The sequence below is a fragment of the Coregonus lavaretus genome (genome assembly GCF_964263955.1).
Source record: "Coregonus lavaretus genome assembly, chromosome: 1".
NCBI classification, from domain to species: Eukaryota; Metazoa; Chordata; class Actinopteri; order Salmoniformes; family Salmonidae; genus Coregonus; species Coregonus lavaretus.
The window spans coordinates 82,576,995-82,598,853 of NC_139988.1; the positions used below are offsets into that span (position 1 = coordinate 82,576,995).

The window sequence follows — 21,859 nt, forward strand, 5'->3', positions numbered from 1 at the left end:
TGAGAGAGAAATAGAGGGTGATAGAGAGAGGGAGCGAGAGAGATAGAGAGAGGATGACAGAGTGCGAGCGAGAGAGACAGAGAGGGAGAGAGAGATTTGCAGTCAGTTTTCAATAAAAGCCAATTTATGCTCAATCCGAGAAATGTGCTCCGTATGGAGGGTGTGACGCAATTGCGGAGCCTCCAGAGGCACGCAGATGCCAAATTAAGCTCCGTACCGCATCGGCGTGCGCCGCCCAAATTTTGTAACAATGGTTCCGTATAGCTCCGCATTGACATGATTGGTTGACGGTGGGTGGGGCGGGAGGTCCTGTATAAACACAAACTCACTTCCTTGACAACTTCCTTCACAACAGCTCTGTGCTGCTCCGCGAAGAGCAATGAATGCCCTGCCTTCTGCAGAGGCTGTATCACCGTAAATGCTGCACGGCCAATGCAGATGTCGGATTGACCATGCAGCGCCTTTAAGCGCAGCAGCAGTTCTGTCAGTTAGGTCCATTAGCAGAGTTGAATTATGCATCTCTGTATTTCTGTAACATATTTCTGCTAAGTAGTCTGACACATGCTGTTTAGAGTGCTTGGCTGAGTCCTATGTTCAGAATCCAGAGAGAGAAATTTCCATGCGTCCCAAATACCACCCTTTTCCCTATATCTGTCACACCCTGATCTGTTTCACCTGTCTTTGTGCTGGTCTCCACCCCCCTCCAGGTGTCGACCATCTTCCCCATTATCCCCTGTGTATTTATACCTGTGTTCTCTGTTGTCTCGTCAAGCCTACCAGCATTTTTCCCGTACTCCTGTTTTCCATTTTTTTCCCGGTTTTGACCATTCTGCCTGCCCCGATCCTGACTGCCGTTTCTGTACCTTTCGGACTCTGTTGTGGATTACTGACCTCTGCCTGCCCTTGACCTGTCGTTTTCCTGCCCCATGTTTTTGTAAATAAACTTTTGCTATTTCGAACTGTCTGCATCTGGGTCTTATCCTGAGTCGTGATAGTACGAACTGGCCATGACTGACCCAGCAGACTCAGACCAGCTCCGCAACGCAGTCGCCTCCCAGGGAGCCACCATTGGAAGACACAAGGAGTTACTTCAAGGTCTTATGGAACGATTCCAGACCTTGGCGGAACGCCAGGACTGTGCCTTCAACACATTGCTGGAGCAATTCTGTGGATTGTCTGTGAGGCAGCCCGCCACTACAGTAACCCCCCAGACTGTCAATTACCCCGCTACCAGCGGCGTTTCTCCCCAATCTACCCCGGCTTCCCAAGAACCCGGCTTACCTCCTCCGGAGCGCTACGCTGGAGATCCCGGATCCTGCCGGGTGTTTCTCTCCCAGTGTTCTCTCATCTTTGAGCTGCAGCCCTCTTCCTTTCCCTCGGATCGTTCAAGGATAGCGTACGTGATAACGCTGATGTCCGGGAGGGCTCTTGCCTGGGCTACGGCGGTGTGGGAGCAACAATCCACAGTTTGCTTCAGACTGGAGGAGTTCATGGCGGATGTACGTAAAGTGTTTGATTCTCCGTTGTCCGGGAGTGAGGCGGCTCCTAAGCTGCTCCAACTATGTCAGGATTCCCGTAGTGTGGCAGACTACGCAGTGGATTTTCGCATGTTGGCGGCTGAGAGTGCCTGGAACCCGGACGTCCTGTTCGACACGTTCCTTCATGGATTATCAGAGGTGATTAAAGACGAGCTCACAGCCCCGAGAGCTGCCCCTGGACCTCGACTCCCTCATAGCCTTGACCATCTGGATCGATGGGCGGCTACGGGAACGTAGGAGGGAGAGGGAGTCTGTTCCCTGTCACCGACGCTCATCCTTGATTTCCACCTCGCCTCAGAGGAATCCCAGAAATCCCCGAAGTCCACATTTCCGAGTGGATCCGATGTCGCCCGAGTTCTCCCGGAGGACACTGAGGGCTGTCGAGTCATCTCCTCCGGAGCCCATGCAACTGGGCAGGGCTAGATTGTCTCCCAGAGCTGTCTGTATTGTGGCGCTATGGGACATTTTTTATCTACCTGCCATTAAAGAACCAGGCTCATCAAGTAGGTACTAGTACGCTGGTGAGACGTACGGGGAGTTTCCCCATCTTCCATTTCTCATACCCCTCTCCAAGCTACCCTGTTGAGGGCTGACCGGTCCAAATCTCTCCGGGTGCTCATTGACTCTGGGGCCGACGAGAGATTTATGGACGCTACCCTGGTTTCGGAGCTGTGAACTCTGACGTCCATTCCCATGGACGTCAGAGTGTTGGATGGACGCCTATTGGCAGAGTCACCCACACTACGTTTCCCATTAACCTGAGCGTGTCGGGTAATCACAGTGAGTCTATGCAGTTCCTGCCCACTGAATCCCCTCATGCACCCGTGGTTTTGGGGTTTTACTGGCTCCAGAGGCACAATCCTCTGATCGACTGAGCCTATTTTGCCATGTGCATTGCCTGAAGTCGGCATTGCCTGCCCCGGGACGTCTTCCTACGGACTTGGGAAAAGCCTGTGCCACCTCGCTTTCTCCGCATCGGCCCTATGACTGCGCCATCAACCTTCTCCCGGGCACTACACTGCCTCGGGGGCAGCTTTATTCCCTGTCATGTCCGGAGACCAAGGCGATGGAGACGTATATTGAGGACTCCCTAGCTGCAGGGGGTATCCGTCCTTCTGCCTCCCCTGCTGGTGCAGGTTCTTCTTTGTGGAGAAGAAGGACAAAATCCTGTGTCCGTGTATCGACTACAGGGGCCTGAATGACATCACGGTTAAAAACTGTTACCCGCTTCCACTCATCGCCTCGGCTTTCGAGCCTCTCCAGGGGGCTACCATCTTCTCCAAGTTGGACCTCCGGAACGCCTACCATCTGGTATGGATACGGGAAGGGGATGAGTGGAAGACCGCCTTTAACACGGCTAGCGGGCACTACGAATACCTGGTGATGCCGTTCCGACTGACCAACGCTCCTGCTGTGTTTCAGGCCCTGGTAAACAACGTTCTCCGGGACATATTGAACCGGTTCATATACGTCTACCTTGATGACATCCTCGTGCTTTTCCACTCGGCTCAAGAACATGTCCTCCATGTCAGACAAGTCCTCCAGCATCCTCTGGAGAACCAGCTGTTCCTCAAAGCGGAAAAATGTTAATTCCATCGCTCCACCATCTCCTTCCTTGGATACATCATAGCTGCAGGCAACATACAGATGGATCCTGAAAAGGTGAGAGCGGTGGTGGATTAGCCGCAACCCACCTCCAGAGTCTAGCTGCAACACTTCCTGGGGTTCGCCAATTTCTACCGCCGGTTCATCCGGGGCTACAGCACCAGGGCTTCCCCCCTGTCAGCGCTCACCTCTCCCAAGGTCCTGTTTATGTGGTCTCCAGCTGCAGACCAGACGTCAAGCACCAATTCAATACCGCCCCCATCCTAATCCATCCGGATCCGTCCCGGCAGTTCATGGTGGAGGTCGACGCTTCAGACGTCGGAGTGGGGGCTGTCCTGTCCCAGCGTTCAGCCCAAGACTAAAAGCTGCATCCCTGCGCTTTCCTCTCCTATCGTCTCAACCCCACGGAAAGGATTACGATGTGGGTAACCGGGAACTACTTGCGGTGAAGATGGCGTTGGAGGAGTGGAGGCATTCCTAGTATGGACAGATCACAAGAACCTGGAATATCTCCGCACCGCCAAGCGCCTCAACTCCAGGCAAGTTCGATGGGCCCTGCTATTCACCCGATTCAACTTCACTATCTCCTACCGCCCGGGGTCCAAAAATGTGAAGCCAGATGCGCTGTCACGCCTATATAGCCCCACTGCTACACCATCGGACCCCGAGACCATCCTCCCTACCTCTTGTCTCGCGGCTGCACACATCTGGGGTATAGAGAACCGGGTCTGTGAGGCACAGCGTGGGGGTCCCGGACACACCCGGGGGTCCCGGATGTTTGTCCCGGACTCTGCCCATTCCTCGGTTCTGGAATGGGCTCATTCCTCTCGACTGGCCTGCCATCCTGGCTCCCATCCGACCCTGGCCTTTGTACGACAAGGTTTTTGGTGGCCCACCTTGGTTCCTGACGTCTCCGCGTTTGTCGCCGCCTGCACTGTGTGTGCCCAGAATAAGACTCCTCGGCAAGCTTTGGCTGCCCTCCTTCAACCACTTCCTGTCCCTCACCGTCCCTGGTCACATATATCCCTGGACCGTCACTGGTCTTACCCCGTCTGATGGCAACACGGTTATCCTTACCGTGATGGACCGGTTTTCCAAAGCCACCCATTTGATTCCTCTCCCCAAGCTACCCTCAGCCAAGGAGACGGCCCAACTCATGGTGCAGCACGTCTTCCGGATCCATGGACTTCCGGTGGACATGGTCTCCGACCGGGGTCCTCAGTTCTCGTCCCAGTTCAGGAAGGCGTTCTGCACGCTCATTGGGTCGTAGGCAAGCCTGTCCTCCAGGTTCCACCCCCAGTCTAACGGCCAGTCGGAACGAGCGAATCAGGACCTGGAGACGACTCTTCGCTGCCTTGTCTCTGCCAATCCCACCACCTGGAGCCAGCAGCTTGTGTGGGTAGAGTACGCCCGGAACACTCTCCCTTGCTCAGCCTTTTGAGTGCTCCCTAGGATATCACCCCCTGCTCTTCCCGGAGCAAGAGGAAGAGGTCAGCATACCCTCGGCCCAGATGTTCGTCCGCTGCCGTACCTGGAAGAGAGCCTGGTCGGCTCTTCTCAAGACCACCTCCAGGTATCGACGACAGGCGGATCGCCACCGGACCCCGGCCCCCCATTATCGTATAGGGCAGAGGGTATGGCTGTCCACTTGGGATATGCCCCTCCGGGTGGAGTCCCGCAAACTTTTCCCCCGTCTTATTGGCCCTTTCCCCATCTCTAAGATTCTTAGCCCCTCTGCTGTTCATCTTCTGTTGCCCCGTACCCTCCGTATTCATCCCACTTTTCATGTGTCTAGTATTAAACATATGTCTCACAGCCCTTTGTGTCCTGTTTCGACTTGTCTGCATCTGGGTCTTATCCTGAGTCGTGATAATATCAGGAATAGGGTGCTATTTGGAACACAACTTTTGTCCGGCAGTATTATGGTTCCCATCACTAACGGAGACACAACCTTTGTCCGGCAGTATTATGGTTCCCATCACTAACGGAGACATAAGACCAGTGGACTGTCTTCCACCGTCCCATTCAACGTCTCAGTTTTGTGATCCTCACAGTGATTCACCAGAGCGCTCCAACCCACACACTCGAATGCACGCGCACACGCACGCACACACACTCACACACACACACAGGGCCATATGCTAGACTCAGTCAGGGCTGAGGTAGGTTGACCTCATACTTGGACAGTCAGGTAGCTAATCCTAAAACTACAGTAGTGGAATAGATTGATGTGACTTTGGGGGGACGAATCCAGAAGTGGATCTGTATTATGCAAATACTTAGGTTAAAAATATCCCCGAGTTTTAGAGAGGCGGGTTCCGATTGGGACGCCAGCATCCTGTCATGCAGGAAAGCGGGAGACCCCCCACGCCCCAAACCCGACACCCCCGCTCATCGAACGACATGGTTGGGTCGAGCTAGCACTTGGCGGTCACTGGCAGGTCATCTTACTGCTTCCTTCTATTGAGTGTGGGGGAGCTATACTCCTGACTGGGGCCGCTGAGGGACAAAGGGCCTGTTGAACAACAGCACGTCATACAGGAAATGGTCCCATCCAAACCCCCGCGAGGGATGGAGGGAGGGGGGAGGGAAAGGGAATCTATGGGAAGAGGGGACAGGTGAACAGTGAAACATTTACTGACAGAGGGGCCTCACATCATCAACCTTAGTGTACTAAATAGACTCATTCTAGTTCAATAGCTAAAGATCAGCAGTATTTTGCTACAAGCCTCCCCCTACTCCCACCCCCCCACCCTCCCTGCCCAGTGCCCTCCCCCCCACTTTCCTCCGAATGCTTCCTCCTTCTCAGCCCCCCCCCAGACAGCACACTGCTAGAGAGACAATACTAATAGTCATGTACAGTGTTTCACTAACATTTGGTTCTTGAATCACTGAATCAAATCCAAAGGTTGTAGGACTTACCGAAGCAGAACTCCGCCTTTGGTCGCAGCTTTGTGGCATCACTCACCTAGGAGAGGGAGAGAGAGATGTTCACACCTAAGACTGTGGTTGGCCATATCTGTCTCTGTCAGACAGGATATAATTCAACAACGTTATTGGACAACTTGACTGACCTTGGAGATGTAGGTGAGTTTGAGGGAGCCAACATTTTCAGCTCCTTTGGGCAGGTTCTAAACATGAGACCGAGAGAGAGAGAAGAGAAAGAAATTGTGAGATTGCAAACCTGAAAACATTTTTTTATTTTTTTTCAATATAACATTTATAATATAACAGAGTTTTTTTTTCAATATAACATTTAGTTTTGGAGGAGAATAGAACTTGAGTGAATCAGTCTCTGAAGAGCGTCTGAGAATCAGCTAATTCAACAGTGATGAAGGAATGCAACTTTTTACATGTCTTGGAGAATTGAATTGAATTGAATAATTCAGAGCGTAGGCCAGCATCAAATGTACAGGTATTCCTCACTGAGCTCCCACTCCCCACCAAACAAGATGACATGCATTTAAATGGCCTGCAAAGCAGCAGGGGAGTTGAGTCTGATTGTTCACGCCTATGTTTGATTGATTGGTTAGCATCTACATCAGGTTTACAAGATGATTCCTTTATCTGGTCATTTCATGCCAAGGAAAGGAATGCCCAAATCAGTAAGATTAACTTTATGACTGTAAGTCGCTTTGGATAAAAGCGTCTGCTAAATGGCATATTATATTATATTATATATTTATACTATAAAGCACAACTCTATTAGTATACTGTACATACTGTCAAGCAGCTATACTTTATGTAGAAGGAGCGTAAAACAACATGCCAGAAGAAGTTCAGAGATTAATTTACTCAAGTCACACATTACAAGAGTATAGATCTGGGGGAGGGACAGACAGACGGACGGACGGACGTCTGGGCAGATGTGTAACTTGACTCGGTTTCCCCAGACGTAGCATCATCTCCCCAGCCGACGACACACACATTTCCTCTTGATGGCTCAAAGTGGTCTGGCCAGACCAGACGGATCAATCCAGTCCAATACTTTATGAGATTAGGTCAGTCCAAACAGAAGCAGCTATTCAATCCATCCTACCGCTAATGTCCTACTACAGTGCATACAGTTAGTACGTCGGACCGTTTCAGCTGCTGCCCATTCAAGTAATGACATCAGCCTAAATGCATGCGTTGATTAAACACACAGACATTATAGACTGATGACTTGAGGGTAGTGAGAGCATCATAGCTTAACTCATGATCTCCTCTGTGAAATGTATGTAGTCAATAACTACACTTCCCAGTGTGTGTGTGTGTGTGTGTGTGTGTTTGTGTGTGTGTGTGCGTGCGTGTGTCTGTTCTGCATATGTGTGCGTGTGCTTCTGTCAGCTTCTGTGTGTGTGTGTGTGTGTGTGTGTGTGTGTGTGTGTGTGTGTGTGTGTACTCCCCTGCTGCCCTACCTGTGGGTTGTCCATGTACCACACCAGGCTACCCTCCCTGGTGTCCAGGATGAAGTAGCGTCGGAGGAACTTGCCACTGTTCTCATTCTCCTCAATGTCCAGGAAGCCACAGATCCGGTTCTGCCGATCCACGTAAGGCATCTCCCCACCTCAGCCTGCTCATTCCACTGTATGCTGGGGAGATGAGGAGAGAGAGAGAGATAGATAGATAGATGAGAGGAAGAGAAGTGGAAGAGGAGAGAGAGAGAGATGAGAAGAAGAGTGCAAGAGGAGAGGGGGTGATAGAGAGAGAGAGAGAGAGAGAGAGAGAGAGAGAGAGGGGGGGGAGTGGAGAAATATAGACGTGAGCCAGAGAGGGACAAGAGAGGGAGAGAGAGCTAGCAGGAGTGAGAGTCTGTCTCTCAGCTAAGCAGCCAAAGAAGAGATGAGTGAGTCTCGTCTACAGTTCTAGTCAACGGTACACAACTACTACACCATCCTACTACACCATCCTACAACACCATCCTACAACACCATCCTACTACACCATCCTACTACACCATCCTACAACACCATTCTACTACACCATCCTACAACACCATCCTACAACACCATCCTACTATACCATCCTACTACACCATCCTACAACACCATCCTACTACACCATCCTACAACACCATCCTACTATACCATCCTACTACACCATCCTACAACACCATCCTACTACACCATCCTACTACACCACTCTACTACACCATCCTACAACACCATCCTTCAACACCATTCTACAACAGCATTCTACGTTACCATCCTACTACACCATCCTACTACACCATCCTACAACACCATCCTACTACACCATCCTACTACACTATCCTACTACACCATCCTACAACACCATTCTACTACACCATCCTACTACACCATCCTACTACACCATCCTACTACACCATCCTACAACACCATCCTACAACACCATCCTACAACACCATCCTACAACACCATTCTACAACAGCATCCTACGTTACCATCCTACGTTACCATCCTACGTTACCATCCTACTACACCATCCTACTACACCATCCTACTACACCATCCTACAACACCATCCTACAACACCATCCTACTACACCATCCTACTACACCACTCTACAACACCATTCTACAACAGCATTCTACGTTACCATCCTACGTTACCATCCTACTACACCATCCTACAACACCATTCTACAACACCATTCCTACTCTTTATGGGACAAGCACAGTCAACACTCCCCTCCCTCCCTCCCATCCCCCTCTACCTCATCCCCCCTCTACCTCCACCCCCACTACGTCCCTCACTCCCTCCCTCCACCTCCCCCCCCCCCTTTCCCTCCCTCCCTCCCTCCCTCCCTCCCTACGCATTAACAGAGAGGCAGGGCTTAACTCTGATATTAATACAAGCGGGCAGATTTCACAAGGGGCTTCGAGGGGGTTTATAATGCCATAAGTCAACATTTAAGCGCTGGCCACAGAGAGAGGTGGAAGGCTTATGCTGCTTACACTCCCACCTACCTGGGGCCCCTTGATTCCCAGGTTGCCTCGTTAAATGTCATGTCAGCCAAACACTGATGAGTTCAACACAGGCTAAGCCCAACTATCTTCATAATCTCCTCTCCGGAAAAAGTAGTTTCTCTCCATAAATTATACAGGAAATGCAGGAAAAACAGGTCATCTAAATGTTAATGTGGTAACATTCAGTGACCTTCTCCACTTTCCCCCTTAGGTTAGTCGAACTAACTACGGCACAACTTCTCCCTGCACAGTCCTTGTCTCACTGTGTAAAAATGTAAGAAGTACGTCTGCTGATGATCCCGACGATCTGTTGGTGATTGGATTCCCCATCAATGCATTGGTTTTAAAATGACACTATAAATACCAGAGGCTGTCCAGACCAGGGTCGTGTACATTAGGCACCAAATTGAAGAAAACAGACCAAACCGGGAGGGACTACCTGGAACTGTCCAATAAGACACGCTCATTTTAGCTGCAAAATGTTTTAACATGTTGTGTGCCCAAGTACACGACCATGGTGAGCGTGCTGTACTGAGCCCATTCAGGTGGGGTAGCCTATATGGCAAGGGTCCCCAATTACATTCAGCCGTGGGCTGATTTTGCCTTGAGCGGATGGTCGAGGGGCCGGAACACAGTTATAAATAATTTGTACACTGCAAACTTACCGCAAGAATCCCAAAACAGAATCATTTCAAACCTTGATTAGTGATTACATTGGGATACGATCGCATATGCCTCTCTATTTACATTTACATTTTAGTCATTTAGCAGACGCTCTTATCCAGAGCGACTTACAGTTAGTGAGTGCATACATTTTCATACTGGCCCCTCATGGGAAACAAACCCACAACCCTGGCGTTGCAAGCGCCATGCTCTACCAACTGAGCTACAGGGGACTACATTTATGCGTGGGAATACTTGGGAACAGATTTCCTTTCACTTTGAGCTAATTTCCTGGTGATTTTACAGTGTTTTATGTCCAACAACAAAAATTATTAAAACAATTTGCTATATGGTGTCCCTGTGGTGTTGTGTATTTGCCAAGGCAGCAGCTACTCTTCCTGGGGTCCAGCAAAATTAAGGCAGTTATACATTTTCAAAACATTCATAACAGATTTCACAACATATGTGCCAATGTGGCCCTGTACAGCCAAACTATCCAAAGCCTTCAGACATCAAAGGGCCCAGGCCCCTGAGGCCCCAGCTCCTGTATATGGTGTTGAGAGGTTAATGGTGCTGAAAGCTAGGCCCGGCCACACACACACACACACACACACACACACACACACACACACACACACACACACACAGACCAACGATACACATTTCCTGCCGCCTGGGTCCGTCCAGGGGGAGGAAGTGTGAGCGTGGCTGAGGCCTGGGCCTATTGACAAACAGGCCGCTCCATGGGATCTCTCCAAGGCCAGTTTCCCATCAATCAGGGGCATTGGGAGCGTTGGGGGAGCGTTTGGTGTCCAGAGGGGCTGCTAGGTAATGACGTGACCTCTGGCCCAGGGGTAATAACTAACATTCAGCGTTAAGGTTCAAGGGTTAAGGCTGACGGACAGGTACAGTATAGAGATGCTGGGTAAGTAAACACACTGGGATTAACAAACTAATCGTGGCCAGGTGCCCTGGAGATGCCACACACACACACACACACACACACACACACACACACACACACACACACACACACACACACACACACACACACACACCCACACCCACACACACACACACACACACACACACACACACACACACACACACACACACACACACACACACACACACACACACACACACACCACACACACACACACACACACACACACACACACACACACACACACACACACACACACACACACAGCTATATAGCAGCAGGGTACTGCACACCAGGAGGAGTCAGTGGTGTAAAGTACTTAAGTAAAAATACTTTTGTGGTATCTGTACTTTACTTTAATATTTATATTTTTGACACATTTTACTTTACTACATTCCTAAAGAAAATAATGTACTTTTTACTCCATACATTTTCCCTGACACCCAAAAGTACTCGTTACATTTTGAATGCTTACCAGGACAGGAAAATGGTCCAATTCACACACTTATCAAGAGAACAACCCTGGTCATCTCTACTGTCTCTGATCTGATGGACTCACTAAACACAAATGCTTCGTTTGTAAAGGATGTCTGAGTGTTGGAGCGTGCCCCTGGCTCTCTGTAAATAAATAAAAAACAAGAAAATGGACAGGAAAATGGTCCAATTCACACACTTATCAAGAGAACAACCCTGGTCATCTCTACTGCCTCTGATCTGGCGGACTCACTAAACACAAATGCTTCGTTTGTAAAGGATGTCTGAGTGTTGGAGCGTGACCCTGGCTCTCCGTAAATAAAAAAATAATTAATAAAATGGTGCCGTCTGGTTTGCTTAATATAAGAATTTGAAATAATTCATACTTTTACTTTTACTTTTGTTACTTAAGTATATTTTAGTAATTATATCTACTTTTGATACTTAAGTATATTTAAAAATCAAATACTCTTAGACTTTTACTCAACTAGTATTTTGCTGGGGGACTTTCACTTTTACTAAGGTATCTTTACTTGTACGCAAGTATGACAATTGGGTGCTGCTGTTTCCACCACTGAAGTTAATGACAGAAAAGAGGAAGAAAGAGTCTGTGTGTGTGTGTGTGTGTGTGTGTGTGTTGTGATGTGATGTGATGTGATGTGATGAGGAAGCAGAGGGACGTGTAGTAAGATGTAAGAGGAGAGGGACAATTCCACAGTAATAGATTTACAGTAATAGATTTGCCAAACAAAAGATATTGATTTTAAAGTTTAACAAACCATACAACGCTATGCACAAGGACTATTTTGAACAATGTGCACAGAACATTTCACAAAAACACATTTACTGGAATAACTGTGCAGATGCTAAGTTTGGTAACAGAATCACGGTAAAATCTCCCTCAGTTTTTATGCAACCACGTTTTCCAAAAACTGTGAAATATCTGCTCCGAATTAATGTTAAAAGATGTCTGTAGAAAGAATGGTGTGTCAGCTATGACATGACACCTTGAGCTTGAAAATATATTCTACATTCTACACACTGGCTATTATTCTAATGAGCTCCGCCCCCAAACAAGACAGAATTTATTTCACAAGTTTGGACAGTTGAGAACAGTATAGTACAGTAAAGTATAGTTCAGTAGAGTACAATACAGTACATTATACTGTACTGTACTCTAGTGTGCTCTACTGTACTGTACTGTACTCTACTGTGCTGTCCAAACTTGTGAAACATAGATGTCTATGATTGGTTCAGATTTGGTTCCAGTCACAGATCATGGATATCTATGTTTGGGGCCAAATCATGGCCGGTTCGGTCCAGAAAACATCTGTGGACGTTGAAATCAAGGCCAGGGCGAACTGACCAAATTTAAACTACTTTTCAACGTCCATGGATGTCCGGTGTTGGTCGGTGCTCAGTGGGCTAAGTGGGTGCGGATGCTGGTTACAGTAAATGAAAAGAGAGGGGGCTCATGGGTCGGTGTCAGTAAGAGCCGAGAGAGATAACATTAAATAGAGAGAGAGAGAGAGAGAGAGAGAGAGAGAGAGAGAGAGAGAAAGGGGTTGTCCAGACTGTTTTCATACTTGCTTTGACCACCAGCTGACAGAAAGAGAAAGAAAACAGGTATGAGCTGAACATAACAGTATGCCAGTGGAAGAGAGGACAGTAGGTGACCCAACTGTGGTTTGTGACTACTACGATTTCACATTGTAACCAATTCGTGGTCCTCTGTAGCTCAGCTGGTAGAGCACGGCGCTTGTAACGCTAAGGTAGTGGGTTCGATCTCCGGGACCACCCATACACAAAAAAAAATGTATGCACGCATGACTGTAAGTCGCTTTGGATAAAAGCGTCTGCTAAATGGCATATTATTATTATTAATTCAATTGCAGTAATTCCGTTACAAATATTTCTGAAATTCTGTTACCGATTTGGTAACAGAATTACGAGTTTGAATCACTTAAAGCTGCAATATGTAACTTTTTGGGTGACCCAACCAACTGTACATTGAAACGTGAGTTATAGATCTGTCATTCTCATTGAAAGCAAGTCTAAGAAACGGTAGATCTGTTCTATGTACGCTATTTTATGCTTCCTGTGCTTAAGTTTTGTTTTTGCGTCTTTTACTTTCGGTTTTGTACACCATCTTCAAACAGCTGAAAATACAATATTTTTGGTTATGGAAATATTTTTCACAGCGGTTTAGATGGTACAATGATTCTCTACACTATACTTGCTTGTTTTGTCACAAACTGAAATTAAGCGAACTATTAGAATTACGATTTCTGCATAGTGCATCTTTAATAATTCATAAAATAAAATGTAAAAACACTGTAACTAACTGGTAGGTCTACATTTACTTGTTACTGAACTTTCATTATCCACCCTCCTCATCTTAAAGATATGTTGGAGTTTTTAACGGAATTACAAGGTACAAGGCAATGTTTAATTTGTATATTTATTTTATTTTATTAGGATCCCCATTAGCCGACTCCAATGGTGACAGCTAGTCTTACTGGTGTCTGACACATAACGACAAAATACTTTACAATTTACATAGATTTAAAAACATTAACATGTAGTGTGTGTGTGTGTGTGCTTCTATCAGTTTCACATTCATGTCAGTATATACACACAACAAGTAGGTCACATGGGGGAGAGGCGTTGTGCCTTGAGGTGTTGCTTTATTTGTTTTTTTAAACCAGGTTTGCTGTTCACTTGCGCAATATGAGATGGAAGGGAGTTCCATGGCTCTGTATAATACTGTACGTTTCCTTGAATTTATTCTGGACCTGGAAACTGTGAAAAGGCCCCTGGTGGCATGTCTGCTGGGGTAAGTGTGTGTGTCAGTGCTGTGTGTAAGTTGACTATGCAAACTATTTGGAATTTCCAACACAATGTTTCTAATAAAAACAAGAAGTGATGCAGCAGTCAGTCTTTCCTCAACTCTTAGCCAAGAGAGACTGGCATGCATAGTATTAATATTAGCCCTCTGATTACACTGAAGAGTAAGACGTGCTGCTTTGTTCTGGGCCAGCTGCAGCTTAACTACTGTAGGTCTTTCTTTGCAGCACTTGACCATATGACTGGACAATATCAAGATAAGACAAAACTAGAGCCTGCAGGACTTGCTTTGTGGAGTGTGGTGTCAAAAAATCAGAGCATCTCTTTATCACGGACAAATCTCTCCCCATCTTTACAACCACTGAATCAACATGTTTTGACCATGACAGTTTACAATCTAAGGTAACACCAAGTTATTTAGTCTCCTCAACTTGCTCAACAGCCACACCATTCATTACCAGAGTCAGCTGAGGTCTAGAACTTAGGGAATGATTTGTACCAAATACAATGCTCTTAGTTTTAGAGATGTTCAGGACCAGTTTATTACTGGCCACCCATTCTAAAACTGATGGCAACTCTTTGTTTAGGGTTGCAGGGATTTCACTCTAGGGTTGAATCATCAGCATACATAGACATACAGGCTTTGTTCAATAATGCCAATGGCAGGTCATTGGTAAAAATAGAAAAGAGTAGAGGGCCAAGAGAACTGCCCTGTGGTACATCATACTTTACATGTTTAAACTTACAGAAGGCAAAACATTTCTCCAAAACTAAATATACGTTTTGATATTAGTTGTCAGGGTTCTTTACTTCAACATTATTGTGTTTTTATGTATTTCTAATACCTTTAATGACTTTTTCTGGTAGATGTTTTCTAAGACCACTGTAAAAGAGTGAAGTAATACGACCATAATATAATATTAAATCTGACTCCATTATCATGTGAACGCTGTAGGCCCATAAGCATATCCGATGGGTCTAGTCAAGGTAGTGAGCCTTGCGTCACCACTCGGAATAATATAAGTTACATGTGTCCAAGATAACCCTTATGCAATTATTAAGAGGCTGATAGACAAATAACTAATAGCTTGAGCTCATTGTCCAAGCATTAAATTATTGAGTTAACCTCAGCTCAGAGCTGCACAGTTAAAGGCCAAGCATATATGCTATGTGTAGTGTGAATAACTTTTACCATTAGACCATACATTAAAAAAATTGATATAAATATTACTCAGAAATAAGAGGACTGCTGTTTGTATCCATTTAAAAGTAATCAGATGTATTACAGTTATGCAATAAGAATACACTTATCAAATTGTACATACCAGATGTCTTCAAAGTCAAAATAATTCTAAATATTCTAAGTTTAAACAACTAAAACATTTGATATTTTAGTCATTTAGCAGACGCTCTTATCCAGAGCAACCTACAGTAGTGTAACGGAACGCTACACCAGGAGATTGGTTGACAATGACTCCATGAACCAAGTTTCCACCCATCTTTTATTTTCCCCAAAGCGCCAAATCTCAGTATCTCCCGTTGTCTAATTAACATCACTTTGTTTGGCCAAAACAATAAACAAAAGGCATAAAAACACCACATGTATTCTTAGATCTATCATCATAACTCTTATCTGAATGATAGGAGCGCACATCTGTGTCACTCCCCCATTGAACTGACCGCAGTCCAGTGGTGTAAAGTACTTAAGTAGAAATACTTTAAAGTACTACTTAAGTAGTTTTTTTGTGGTATCTACTATACTTTACTATTTATATTTTGTACTACTTTTACTTTTACTCCACTACATTCCTAAAGAAAATATATACTTTTTACTCCCATGCATTTTCCCTGACATCCAAAAGTGCTCGTTACATTTCGATTTCTCAGGCAGGACAGAATTATGGTCCAATTCACACACCTATCAATATATAACGCGTTGTCATCCCTACTGAATCTGATCTGGTGGACTCACTAAACTCAAATACTGCTTGTGTAAATTATGTCTGCGTGTTGGAGTTTGCCCCCGTCTGTCCGTTAACAGAAAATAAAATAAAATTGTGCCATCTGGTTTGCTTAATATAAGGAATTTGATGTATAGCATTTACTTTTACTTTGTACTTTTACTCAAGTATGACACTTGAGTACTTTTTCCACCACTATACTTATGTACATATAAAGCCAGATACTTTTAGACTTTTACTCAAGTAGTATTTTAATGGATGACTTTCAATTTTACTTGAGGCATTTTCTATTAAGATATCTTAACTTTTAATCAAATATGACAATTGAGTACTTTTTCCACCACTGTCGCTGTCCGACGGTCAGAATAACACAGTAACTCTGTAAAAATAAAAAAAATAAAAATTCATAGCACTTTATGAACTCAATATGAACTTGTGAAACAATCCAAAAACAACAATTTAATTCACAAAGTAACATTAATTTAGTCGATTCAAGTTTTCATCTGTCTTCACACCCCCGAGGGTGTCCGTGCTCCCAGGGTTCTATGGGAACGTCCCGCCCCGGAGAAAGCCACGGATAAGGTGTGTTTGAATTTTGTAATAATAAATAAATAATATGCCATTTAGCAGACGCTTTTATCCAAAGCGACTTACAGTCATGTGTGCATACATTTTTTTTATTGTGTATGGGTGGTCCCTGGGATCGAACCCACTACCTTGGCGTTACAAGCGCCGTGCTCTACCAGCTGAGCTACAGAGGATAGCCATCATATGGTCAGCCATCCAGAAAATGCCATAAATGGTGATTGAGCCCTCATGGTGGGCCTCGGCGCTTGCAAGTCGCTAGATGCATCTTCATCACTATTCACATTTGTTTACTCTCTCTATTTTTCCACAACACCCCTTTCCATCTGTTCAACCAGAAATCAAAGCCATTACTTATGCCTCATTTTGAAGATGGATAATGGTTGAAAATGTATCTATGCCTTCATTTCCTCAAAATATACTCGTAGCTTTCATTTGACATGCTCCTATGAACTTCACATGTTGGTGCTCATGGGTCCTTTTACATAGAAATGACCATAGCTCAGTCATTCTCCAGACATTTCTGTGGGGTTAGGGTGTCAAGAAGACAGGTGATCTGATGCTTTTGGACAGATAGGTGAAACCATTCCATGGGCCCATTCACTCGTGACATGATGCTCCTTGACTGGCTCTCTGGATAAGGGGATGAATGCTAAGATCACTGGTCTCTCTCTCTCTCTCTCTCTCTCTCTCTCTCTCTCTCTCTCTCTCTCTCTCTCTCTCTCTCTCTCTCTCTCTCTCTCTCTCTCTCTCTCTCTCTCTCTCTCTCTCTCTCTCTCTCTCTCTCTCTCTCTCTCTCTCTCTCTCTCTCTCTCTCTCTCTCTCTCTCTCTCTCTCTCTCTCTCTCTCTCTCTCTCTCATAAAAAAAACTAAAGAGAGAACCTGAACATGTGGCTGAGATGATGCTCCACGTTTCCATAGTCGGCCACAGCACACATCCACACACACAACTTTTCCTCCTGTCCATCCTTGTTTCCTCATGCCCTTGTTTTTACAGGAATTACAGCGCAATAGAAGGTGTGGTTTATGAATTACAACATATACTATAACCTCAGGTCCAATCAATGCAACACTGAAGGGAGTGAAGAGCGTACTTTGGCCAAACTCCATTTCCTCTTACTTCATACCTGTACAACGACTGTTTGAATAACTGAAAACCCCAAACCATAACAGTGGTGTGACTACTATGTTATAGTATTGTCTATGTTTGTGCTGGCTTGTATTCCAAGAGCTGTCTTGTGGTTGACGGGCACAGCCTCAACCTTGTTACAGCGGAGGTGTGGGAGTATCACCTCGGCTAATGTATGCATCACTATTTCCATCAGACATAGCCGCACAGCACACCTATTCCCTATAAAGTGCACTACCTTTGACCAGGGCCAATGTGGTCTAGAAAAAGACACCTCTGCCTTGAATAAAGTGCCTCAAGATTTGTATTACCAGATCAACTGGAACCATCTTTCAAAATAGAACAAACAATTGAACAATTCGGAATCTAATAAATGCTCATTCACCCAGAATCTCGGATGAGAAACTGCTGAATTGAGACAAACAACAGAATGCTGAAGTCTTGTCTTTTGAGCTGAACACATTGGTTCCTTGTGAAAGAGTTTGCCCCAAATACCGTTACAGAGTAGAAAGAGGAAAAGGGAAATCTGATCTAATACTGTTCAATTCTACACCGGTAGTTAATTACATACAAACGGCACGCTATGCTGCTGAATTCTGCTGAGGCTAACCTAATCCTCACACCTCTGGCCGAGGAGGAGGCTTCTAATGGTGAAGAGATTACATTGCTGTTTAGGCCTAGCTAGTTGTGTAATACTGGTACAAAGACAAGCAGGACAAACAGTGGCATCTGTGGATCAGAAAGGAATAAGGAAGGGGAGAATACTACAGTATACTACAGTCATGTCCAACCACAAACCACCCACAAGCCCAAAACAAACTCTGACCAAACTCTGACTCTGACCTGTATGACAACAAGACAGCAAAAGGGAAATAGATGTCATACATTTGAAAGACCATCATTCTGACAAATAGGAGACATTAAATTGTGAGTTGCTAGGCATGAAGAAGAGTAAGAAAACAAACAAACATTCATACAATGTGTGTAATCAACCAATGAGAAGGTTTGTGTGTAGCCAACCTCCATCACCTGAAATGGATTAACATTCTCTGCCATTGTATGGAGCTGGCTGCAATGAAAACCATGTACTTTGCATCCCTTTATATAGGCCTACAAAGCACATTGGCCCGAGAGCACCTAGAAGTAATTCAAACCTTCCCAAAGCCAGCAGTAGCAGTAAGTCTTCCTACACAGTAAACTAAGCCAATGATTGTGTTCAGTGACAGAAAGGGGAACTAACACATCCTTGAATGTGAACCAGTGGAATGAGTGGGTGGTTGGTGTCACCATAACCATTAAAGGCCAATCACCTAGAAAAACACCACATGTGCATGTAACTGCCAAAATAAAGGAAACACTTGAGTAAATGAGGGATACCATGTATATTGAAAGCAGGTGCTTCCACACAGGTGTGGTTCCTGAGTTAATCAAGCAATTAACATCCCATCATGTTAAGGGTCATGTTCACAGGGCTCCCTTGTTAATGAGACCGTGGTCTCAATGGTGACCCACCCTGTATAAATAAAAGTAATACAAATAATACAAATAATAATAATAATAATAATAATGTATAAAATTGCCCAGTTGCCCATTATTTTGGCTACCATGGCTAGAAGAAGAGATCTCAGTGACTTTGAAAGAGGGGTCTCAAAGGAGCATAGGGGGTTTAAAGGTGTGTGTGTGTCAGTAACCAGATCTCGACCCAATTGAACACTTATTGGAGATTCTGGTGGCGCCTGAGACAGCATTTTCCACCACCATCAACAAAACACTCAAACTATGGGATTTCTCGAGGAAGAATGGTGTCACATGCCTCCAATAGAGTTCCAGTCACTTGTAGAATCTATGCCAAAGCCCATTGAAGTTGTTCTGGCGGCTAGTGGTGGCCCAACGCCCTATTAAGACACTTTATGTTGGTGTTTCCTTTATTTTGCCAGTTACCTGTATGTTTAATATAATAATATTAGCTATAATAGGCCTAACCATGTTATTACACAAGTGAAACATCTGGAGCTCATGACATTTAATCAAACTCTTGTTATGAGAAACGAATCTACCAATTGACATTTAAAGGGGGAGAATCTGGCATATTGATACAGATTGAGATATGGCTGGCTGGTATTGATATCAGATAAGCTGACACAGATCATACTGTAAGTAAAGTAGCCTTAATAGCCTAGTCTACAGCGCATTAACGTGTTGTTTGTGAATTTGTACGATTTATAGTCAGTCTACTGTCATGTAGCAGTTTGTAACAATAACAGACTGAGGATAGTTCAGCATTCCACACAACCATAATACTTTCCTGATTTGATGAGTAACACATCGATTTATATCATTCAATAAACACCAAGAGTGCGACAGTAACATGATAATTTATTAAGTAACTTTAATTCTAAAGATCTATTCTACTGATACACTTCTTGATACTGTGTATGATCGACTGAAGTCTGCTACTGGAAAAGTGCCTATGAATATTTACATTCAGCCTGCGTTCATCGTGTCTCGCGCGCGCTACATGGGCATACGAAGCTACATTGTATCCCAACATCGAATGATCGCACAATAAAGAACATTTCTGAATACTTACATATTTATGTGCTTTTGGAATGCTATAGGCCGCTTGAGAGATCTTTTTGGATGAACCGAAAGGAGTTTCAGCCCATCTCTCCACGGATATTTCCTACATATCCCATTGCTTAGGTGGAGTGCGGGGGCGTGGAGCAGAGCGATGACTATTTTTTTGGGTGCCGCTAAGAATTATGGTAGGAGTAGTATTAATATTTGTATGCAGCAGGCCAACCTCTATGAGGCCACAGTCGCTTTGGATAAAAAGTGTCTGTTGAATGGCATATACTGTATTTCAAACTTCTAATGGCACAGATTAATTCAAACCTATCATACTTTTGCCTATTTGGTATATTATATTCTATTATATTGTCTTCTATTCTACTACATTCTGATGCCTTCAATTCTATTCTGTTGACTTCGATTCTACTCTACTCCATTCTGATCCCTTATATTATATTATGTTACCTGGAAAGCCACTAAGGTCCTTTGCCAGCAGAATTCAAACCTATTAAAGGCTCTTATATCCCCTCTAAATAAACTCTTTCACATAGCCTCCCAGTAAAAGAGGATGCCTGCAAGAGATCCAATGCTTTGATCCTTGGCCAGAGCACCCCAGTTATTTCCTGATCAACACTTTCCTGACAGTTGAGGACATATATGTTGATGGAAATATGTGCCATATCTACCTCTCTATCGTCATTAATTAGGGTGCAACCTGGGACTGGATGAATGCAAAACAAGGAAACAACATCTGGTTTACCATTTTACATTTCATAGGGGGACTTCCTAGCTCTCAACTGATCCTTAATGTGAAGCGAGTTGCTCTTGGATGGAGAGCTTTTCCGCATTTAGACAGTAGGGTCTTTGTTAAGACCTGAGTTTAAGAGAGTTTAATGATGTGAGCAAAATGCACATTCATGCTAAAACGGGCAGACAGTGTGACCTACAACCCTTTCGTACCCACTCACACTCACTGTGGGAGCTGTGCACTGCATTTCCACTACAGTGCATTTCCAGTCTCTCTATCCTAAAAAGGAGTGTCACGCCCTGGCCGTGAGAGGCCTGTTGCCTTTAGTTGGTTGGGTCAGGGCGTGAGTTTCTATGTTATATATTCTACGTTTACGTTCTAGTTAGTCTATTTCTATGTTGCATTTCTTGGTTGTGTGTCTATGTTTGGCCGGGTGTGATTCCCAATCAGAGACAGCTGTCGCTCGTTGTCTCTGATTGGGGATCATACTTACGTAGCCTGGTTGCCTACCTTAGTTGTGGGATCGTGTTCCTGTTAGGCTGGTATGTGAATAGCCCGTTGGACTTCACGTTACCTTGTTTTTGTTGAATGTTTATTTAGTCAATAAACATGTACGCTTTTCACGCTGCACCTTGGTCCGACCCGTCTCTCAACGTTCGTGACAAGGAGATCATAGGTTCAAAAGAAGAGATCTGGATTTTGAGTGATCGCTTAATCAGTCCATGACAGTCCCTTGTTATATGAGGACAAAACTGCAGACACCAGTTTTTCTACGGCAATTAGCTCACCTAAGTGGTCGTTACATTTTGCACAGCATCCATTCCTGACATGATGGGTGTTTCACAGGAGTTTAGTGTTT

General features: G+C 45.0%; 1 protein-coding gene across 1 annotated transcript in view; it reads right to left on the bottom strand.

Annotated features, from left to right (window-relative positions):
- LOC311129944 (pleckstrin homology domain-containing family A member 1-like) overlaps window positions 1-20,458 on the bottom strand; it is a 32,640-nt gene extending 12,182 nt beyond the window's left edge. Inside the window, exons 1-4 of the mRNA XM_084162512.1 lie at window positions 20,272-20,458; window positions 7,544-7,717; window positions 6,218-6,274; window positions 6,066-6,111 (exon numbers count right to left, since the gene is read on the bottom strand). Of these exons, the coding sequence (XP_084018638.1) occupies window positions 6,066-6,111; window positions 6,218-6,274; window positions 7,544-7,684 (244 nt within the window). The 5' untranslated portion in view covers window positions 7,685-7,717; window positions 20,272-20,458. The remainder of the gene's footprint in view (window positions 1-6,065; window positions 6,112-6,217; window positions 6,275-7,543; window positions 7,718-20,271) is intronic.
- Between the last annotated feature and the right edge of the window lie 1,401 nt (window positions 20,459-21,859).